The sequence below is a fragment of the Orycteropus afer genome, unplaced genomic scaffold, assembly GCF_000298275.1.
Source record: "Orycteropus afer afer isolate SDZICR_OR568_19922 unplaced genomic scaffold, OryAfe1.0 scaffold00037, whole genome shotgun sequence".
Lineage (NCBI taxonomy): Eukaryota > Metazoa > Chordata > Mammalia > Tubulidentata > Orycteropodidae > Orycteropus > Orycteropus afer.
Genome location: NW_006921624.1, coordinates 1,054,896 through 1,063,155, shown reverse-complemented (window position 1 = coordinate 1,063,155; position 8,260 = coordinate 1,054,896). Strand labels below are relative to the sequence as shown.

General features: G+C 39.3%; 2 protein-coding genes across 2 annotated transcripts in view; one reads left to right on the top strand and one right to left on the bottom strand.

Moving 5' to 3' along the window:
• DENND1A (DENN domain containing 1A) overlaps nt 1-8,260 on the bottom strand; it is a 581,826-nt gene that overhangs the window by 81,747 nt on the left and 491,819 nt on the right. The gene's annotated exons all lie outside the window — the stretch shown is intronic.
• On the top strand, nt 5,316-5,780 carry LOC103193419 (dynactin subunit 6-like). The gene has a single exon (XM_042780372.1). It carries the CDS (start codon nt 5,316-5,318, stop codon nt 5,778-5,780), a length of 465 nt encoding a protein of 154 aa, XP_042636306.1.

Sequence of the window (8,260 nt, the reverse complement as noted above, 5' to 3'; positions counted from 1 at the left end):
ATGCCACCAGAGCTCCTTATAATTTAGAGCTCCTCATAATTTCTACAGAATGGAAATGCAGCACTCCTTGTTAAAAAAATTAAAAAAAATTAAGATTTTTTTTTTTTTTTTAATTTTGAATCCATTTAAAGTAATGCTACATTGTGGAAACGGAACATGTTTTGGAGTCAAAAAGACCTGGACTTGAACCTTGACTCTGACACATATTAGCTATGTGATCACAGGTGCCTTAGCTTGTCTTTCCTCATCTCTGACAATTACCTGTGTCAGTCAACCTCACAATGAAATGGAGATATCTGTGGAGGACCCTTCAATTCCTGGCCCATAGCAGGTTTTTAACAAATAATCATTTTCCATGAGAGCAGAGGTTGGGTCTTATCAGGGCTGGCTACATAATTTGCTGGGCCCATTGCAAAATGAGTGTGCGGGAACCCCTTGTTCAAAAAGCAGAAAAACACAGCTGATTTAATTCCTATCAATAAGTTGTTGTTGTTATTGTTGTTGTTGTGTGCCATCCAGTCGGCCCCGACTCATAGTGACTCCTCCTTGGGTTTCCGAGGCAGTATCACTACGGAAGTAGATTGCCCAAGTTAGACACCTGTAAAAAGCTAAATTTGCAAAAGTTGAATGATAGATATGTTTGCAACAACACAAAGCAGCTGCTGAGGCTGCTTATGTACAAAGAAACCCCTCATGGATTTTGGTGTCTTGGTTTGGAGGTTTACGGTCACAGTTTCATAGAATGTATCAGTTAATGGGCTTAATATCATATATGATGCTTCTAGTCTATCTCCTAGTTCATTGCATAGTGTAATGGGTCTTAAAACTTGCAGGCAGCTAGCTATTTAAGGTGAAACAACTGGTTTCCATTCATCTGGAGCAACAGAGAAAGAAGAGTTAGGAATAGGAGGAAGAAATGGAATGTGTGGGTACTTGTCTCTACAAACAACTGCCTTCTTTACCATGAGACCAGAAGAACTAGATGGTGCCCAGCTTACCATTACTGAATGTTTAGATCAAAGATTCTAATGAAGATTCCTGATCAAAAGGGAGAAAACACACAACAAAATTTCAAATTCCCATGGAATCTAGACTTTCTGGAGCCATGGAGGTGGATGAACTCCTGAAACTATTGCCCTGAGATAATCTTTAAAACTTAAACCGAAAATATTCCCTGAAGTCACCTTAAAACAAACAACAGTTTAGCCCAACTAGTAATGAATGTCTGCCTTGAGCACTGTGCTCTTTTAAGCTCTATACGGGATCAAATAGACAACAGCAACTCAAAACATCAGATAGGAAACTTAGGGGACAGTGAGTTTATGTTAAAGGAGGAGGAACAATTACGAAAAGAAGAGTGAGTATGGTTGTGCAACACGGAGAATGTCATCAATGTCTCTCAATTGTACAAGTGGAAAATGCTGAACTGGTGTATGCTCTGTGGTGCATGTTCCTAACAACAACAAAAGATAAAATTATATAAGAAAAAAAAAGTAGAGAAAAAATATCATTAAGATATGAAACTGCCATACTAAAATATGAAGCTAATTTTTACTTTCTTTCATGATCTCTTCCTAGACTGGTCTTGGTGTTTTTTAAATTTGTTATTGAATTTCATTCTAAGAAAAAATAAAATTTTAAATTATTAGCATGAATGTTACATTTCAACTTCATATTGTACAATGCCAGTTTTAAATGCAAATCTAAGAGCATTAAACTACTATAAGGAATTGTATTTTGTACCATGTATATGCACATGTATTTTGTTCTTCCCAAACAGTGGAAATACTACACAGAACTAATTCAACTATTTTTATTTCACTTCTTGATATAAGCACATTCTTCTAATACTCTCTACTTTTGGCTTATGAGTGAAAAAAGGAACTCTTTGCTCTATCTTTTTCCTTTCTTTCTATGTCATCATTTTCAGGATAAGCAGTTGGCTAATAGAACCAAACCCACTGCTGTTGAATCAATTCAAACTCATGGTAACCCCATGTGTTGCTGAGTAGAACTGCTCAAACAGTGAGTGAAATAAAACAAATAAGAAAGGGTGTGATGGGGTTCCTTGGTCATTTTCATCTCCTAGGGCACCACTGCCTTCTCTCTGCATTTGAGACAAGTTCTGGCCCTAATGGAATCAGTGGCCTCACTTATTTAGTCAAGGACATTCTTGCACTCGGCTGACTACAGAGCTCCCACACAGTGTGGGTCCGCCAGAATTCTGTACTCATGAGGTTGCAAAGTTATATGCAATCGTGGCAGCAAGAAACATGGAGGACCTGCACTTTGTGCCTGTGTCTTATGCTTGTGTGCATGCTCCACTGTCCCACTGGACTCCACTTACAAAATACAAATTCAAAGTAAAATTATTAAAAATTTCAAGATGGTGACAGCAGAGCATTAAACTAGCACAGGCCCTTCTGAGCATGGGGCCCTGTGCATCTGCACTAGTTACATGCTTGAGACACTGGCCTAGGTCTCACACTTCTCGCTCCTTAAAAAAAAAAAATAAATAAAATAATAAAAAATATTATGCTACAATATATAACATAAAATTTGCCATTTTAACCATTTTAAAGTATCCAATTCAGTGGCATTAATTACATTAACCATGCTGTGCAACCACCACCACTGTGTATTTCCAGAACTTTGGTGTCTGCACTTGGGAGAGAGCTGTTGCTGTGTAGTACTCAGATAATCACCCTCTTTTTCCATGAGCCATCACTTCGAGCCAGCCACCAAACTGAAACTGTGCCCCACTAAGGGGTAGCTCCTTCTTCGCCTCTCCCCAACCACCGTAAACCCTAATTTTTATTCTATTTCTAAAAATTTGCCTATTCCAGATATCTCATATAAGTGGAATAAACAATATCTGTCCTTTGTGTCTGGCTTATTTCATTTTGCATAAGGTTTTCAAGGTTCATCCAAGTTGTAGCATGTATCAGAATTTAATTTCCCTTTATGGCTGAATAATATTTCATTGCATGTATGTATCATATTTTGTTTATTCATTCATCTGTTGATAGACACTTGGGGTGATTCTACCTTTTGGCTATTTTGAATAACACGGCAACGAACACTGGGGTACAGGTTTCTGTGTCAGGGTTGTATCCTCTCACCACACTTTTTCAATCTGTATGCTGAGCCTTCTGTACCTGAGAAGCTGGACTATATGCAGAACGTAGCAAAAGGATTGGAGGAGGACTTATTAATGACCTGTGTTATGCACGTGACATAACCTTCCTCGCTGAAAGTGAAGATGACTTGAAGCACTTACTGATGAAGATCAAAGACTGCATGTTCAGTATGGATTACACCTCAACATAAAGAAAATAAAAATCCTCACAATTGGACCAATAAGCAACATCATGATAAATGAAGAAAAGACTGAAGTTCTCAGGGATTTCATTTTACTTGGATCTATAATCAACTCATGGAAGCAACAGTCAAGAAATCAGACATCATGAAAGTAAAACGAATCTGCTTTGTAAATTTGCACCCAAATCACAATAAACATTTTTTAAAAAAGAAATCAGACATTGCATTGTACTGGGCAAATCTGCTGCAAAAGACCTCTTTAAAAGCGTTAAGAAGCAAAGATGCCATTGTGAAGACTAAGGTGCACCTCACCCAAGCCATGGTATTTTCAATCACCTCTTATGAACGTGAAAGCTGGATAATGAATAAAGAAGACCAAAGAAGAGTTGATGCTTTTGAGTTGTGGTGTTGATGAAGAATATAGAAAATACCATGGACTGCCAGAAGAACAAACAAATCTGTCTTTGAAGAAATGCAGCCAAAATACTCCTTGGAAGCAAGAATGGCCAGACTTCATCTCACCTACTTTGGTCACGTTGTCAAAACAGGCCATTCCCTGGAAAAGGATATCATACTTGGTAAAGTACGGGGTAGGAGCTCTGGTGGCGTAGTGCCTAATGCATTTGACTGCTAACCAGAAGGCTGGTGGTTCAAACCCACCAGCCGCTCCTCGGAAGGAAAGTTGGGCAATCTACTCCCGTAGTGATACCACCTTAGAAACCCAAGGAGGGGTTGCTATGAGTCAGATCCAACTCCACAGCAGTGAGTTTGGTTTGGTTTTGGTAAAGTACAGGGTCAGTGAAAAAGGGGTAGACCCTCAAACAAGACAGACTGACACAGTGGCTGCAATGATGGGCTCAAATATAGCAAGGATTATGAAGATGGTGGAAGACTGGGCAGTGTTTCATTCTGTTATATACAGGGTTGCTATGAGTCAGAGTCGACTCAATGGCACCTAACAATAACATGGTAACACTATGTTTAACTTTTTTGAGGAACTGCCAAACTGCTTTCCTGTGGCTACATTATTTGAACATTCCCACCAGCAATGTATGAGGGTTCCAATATAACCACATTCTCACAAACATTTATTATTTTCTGATTAAAAAAATAAAAAAATTATAGCCATCCTAGTAGGGAGCACTCACTCATCTGTGTCAAGAAATTTGGAAGATAGCTACCTGGCCAACTGACCGGAAGAGATCCATATTCATGCCCATTCCAAAAAATGGAGCTCCAACAGAACGGAGAAATTACTAAACAAATCAATAATATCACATACAAATAAAATTTTGCTGGAGATAATTCAAAAATGGTTACAGCAGTACCCTGACAAGGAACTTCCAGAAATTCAAGCTGGATATAGAAGAGGATGTGGAATGAGGGGTATCATTCCTGATGTTAGATGGATCTTGGCTGAAAGGAGACAATACCAGAAGGATGTTTACTTGTATTGTATTGACTTTGCAAAGGTATTCAAGTGTGTGAATCATAACAAATTACAGATAACATTACAAAGAACAGGAATTCCAGAACACTTAATTGTACTCATGCAGAAGCTGTGCATAGACCAAGAGGCAGTTCTTCAAACAGAACAAATCAGGAAAGGTATGCATCATGGTTGTATCCTTTCACCATACTTACACAATCTGTATAAGGAGCAAATGATTTGAGAAGCTAGACTATATGAAGAACACAGCACCAGGACTGGAAGAAGACTTACTAACAACCTGTGATTTGCAGATGCCACAAGCTTCCTTGATGGAAGCCCAGAAGGCTTAAAGCACAGAGGACTGACGAAGACCAAAAACCCCACACAGCCTTCAGTATGGATTACATCTCAACATGAAGAAAACCAAAATCCTCACAAGTGGAGTGATAAGCAGTATCATGATAACTGGAGAAAAGACTGAAGTTGTCATTTTACTGGGATCCACAATCAACACCCATGGTAGAAGCAGTAAAGTAATCAAGTGACAGAATTGGGTTGTACCATGACAGAGAAGACTCAAAAGAATGTGAAGATTGCTCCCGGAGCAGTTGTGTGTATAGAAGGTGAAATCAGAGGAGATGTAACTACAGGATCTAGGATGGTGATCTACCCTAAAGCACAGATTGTTGCAGAAATCAGGCCAATAGTGATTAGTGAAGGCAACCTAACAGAACAGGCCCTTTTCATAAATGCTCACCATGAATATACCACCCCTGATGTTGGAGATTCAGAACCCGAACTTAGGATCATTGGCACCAATAATGTGTTTGAAGTTAGCTGTTATTCTCAAGCCATGAAAAGGGTAGACAATGATGTTATTGAGTCAAAAGCATATGTAGGCAGAAATGTGATCCTTACAAATGGTTGCATCATTGGTGCTTGTTGCAGTCTGAATACTTTTGTAATCATTCATGAGAATACAGTGATCTCCGATGCAGACTGCTTTTATTGGAGGCAGACTGAGTGACCACAGCCCCAGACACCACAGTTGGATTTCCCAATGACCATCTTGCCAAACTATTACCACTTAAAGACTACAAAAGGAAGCTCAACTCCAGTTAAGAACTAAAAACAACATATGACACTACATAATATTTCATATTTGCCCACAGTCCTGTGAAGGGGCATTGTGTTTACCCAGTCTTAGCAGGTCACAGAGCAATACTTGTTGACTTGATTTTCTAAAATTGAGTTAGAGAGGAAAGTAATGGGTTTTCATTGTAACTGTCCTCTATATTGTTGTCGTTAGGTGCTGTCATGTCTGTTTTGACTTACAGTGGCCCTACGTACAAAAGAACGAAACACTGCCCCATCCTGTGTCATCCTCAGAATTGTTGCCATGTGGAGCCCATCATTGCAGCCACTGTGTCATTCCTCTATTCCACTGTCCTCTATAATTTATATAAAATGTATTATTTTCCTAAAAAAAAAAAAAAAAAAAAAGGGAAATTCAAACCTATTGCTTCGGGCAGATCTGTTGCAAAAGACTCTTCAAAGTACTATAAGTAAAGATATCACCTTAATGACTGAGGTGTGCCTGACCCAAGTTATGGTATTTTCAATCACCTTACATATGAAAGCTGGAGAATGAATAAGGAAGACTGACGAAGAATTGATGCCTTTAAATTATGGGTTCAGTAAAGAATACTGAATATACCATGCACTGCCAGAAGAATAAACAAATCTGTTTTGGAAGAAGTACAGCCAGAATGCTCTTTAGAAGCAAGGATGAGGAGACTTTATCTCAAAATACTTTGGACATGTTATCAGGAGGGACTAGTCCTTGGAGAACAACATCATGCTTGGTGAAGTAGAGGGTCAGCAAAAAAGAGGAAGACCCACAATGAGCTGGACTGACACAGTGGTTTCAACAATGGGTTGAAACATAGTAACAATTGTGAAGATGATGCAGGGCCAGGAAGTGTTTCATTCTGCCACATAGAGGGCTGCTATGAGCTGGAACCATCTCCATGGCACCTAACAACAGCAGTAGGTCTACAGTGGTATCTCACTGTGGTTTCGATTTGCATTTCCCTAATGACTTTGAGCATTTTTTAAAAATATGCTTGTTGGCCATTTGTGTATCTCCTTGGAGAAATGTCTATTCAAGTCCTTCATTCATATTTAAACTGGGTTGTTTGTTTTTTAAGTTGTAGGAGTTCTTTATATATTCTGGATATTAAGACCTTGTCAGATATATGATTTACAATTATTTTCTCCTATTTTATGGGTTGTTTAGAATCTCTTGATAGTGTTCTTTGATGCCCAAAAGTTTTTATTTACTTTTACAAAGTGAAAGCCATTATTATTATATAAAGCAAGTAGTAAACAGTAACAGATTCCCAACAGGGAACTGCTTACCAAAAGTTTTTAATTTAAAGAAGTTAAATTTATCAACTTTTCTCATTGGTTGTCTGTGCTTTTGGCGTCATCTCCCCGCCCTCACAGGTTAAGTACTCAGTCGGCAACTCTGGTGGTTAACTCTGTTGGCCACTCTGACTCGGCAGGGTAGGAGCACTTCACGCAAGTTCACAGAGTCAATGGCAGTAGGATTTCTAAACTCCTGAGCATGACACTTAAGGCTGACTTCTCTGGAGTGTCCACCACACCTCAATCACTTCACGCCTCTCAGTCTCCTGCTAACTTTTTTGGTTTCCTCCTTCACTCTACCTCCTTTTGAGAACATTACTTGATACTTTCAGGTAAAGTTGCTCCATTCATCCTCAATGTCTCTACATCACTGCATGGCAAGCTCCTGGAGAGCAGGCCCTCATCTACTCTGTCGTCTTTTGGGCACTAGGCCTAGTGACCAGGTGCAGTAGATGTCAGTTGAGTCACTCCAGAAGAGGTAGAGGGGGGAGACATAGCTGGATCCAGTCCCAGCTCTGCCCCTTGCTGCTCTGTCACCTTGGGCAAGTGGCTGTTCCTTTTAGATCTTTATTCTCCTTACTTATAACATGGGGAGAATACTATCTGCCTCATGGAAGGTTTAAATGAGATGAAGAATATGGTATAGGTGAGTAGTTCTCGATGCTGGCTGTGCATTAGAACCAGCAGGGGTCCTTTATCAAATCCCAATGCCAGGGCCACAGTGGTTTTTAAAATTCATGAGATGATTCCAATGTAGGCAAGGGTGAAGGTGACTAGCACAGTGCCTAGATCAGGTGACAGTAGTTTTTATTTTTTTATTTTTTATGTGTTTTAAAAATTTTATTTTGCTCTTTAAAAATACTCATAATAGGACTAGGGATTCCAAATAGTGGAATAGGCAGAAAGACTGCACAGACCCTCTTCAACAAAGAAAAGGGGAACCAATTAACACAGACACAGAAGATAATCCTGGACCCTTGAGCCTTGAAGGGAAGGATATAGAAGTGGACTAAAGGCCAACTAGCAGAAGAATTTGCATGAAAATACTAGAAAAGGAGACATATGGAGCTGTGGTCT

What these genes read in the sequence shown, in the direction of transcription:
- LOC103193419 (XM_042780372.1), top strand. Translation starts at nt 5,316, where the DNA reads ATGACAGAGAAGACTCAAAAGAATGTGAAGATTGCTCCCGGAGCAGTT.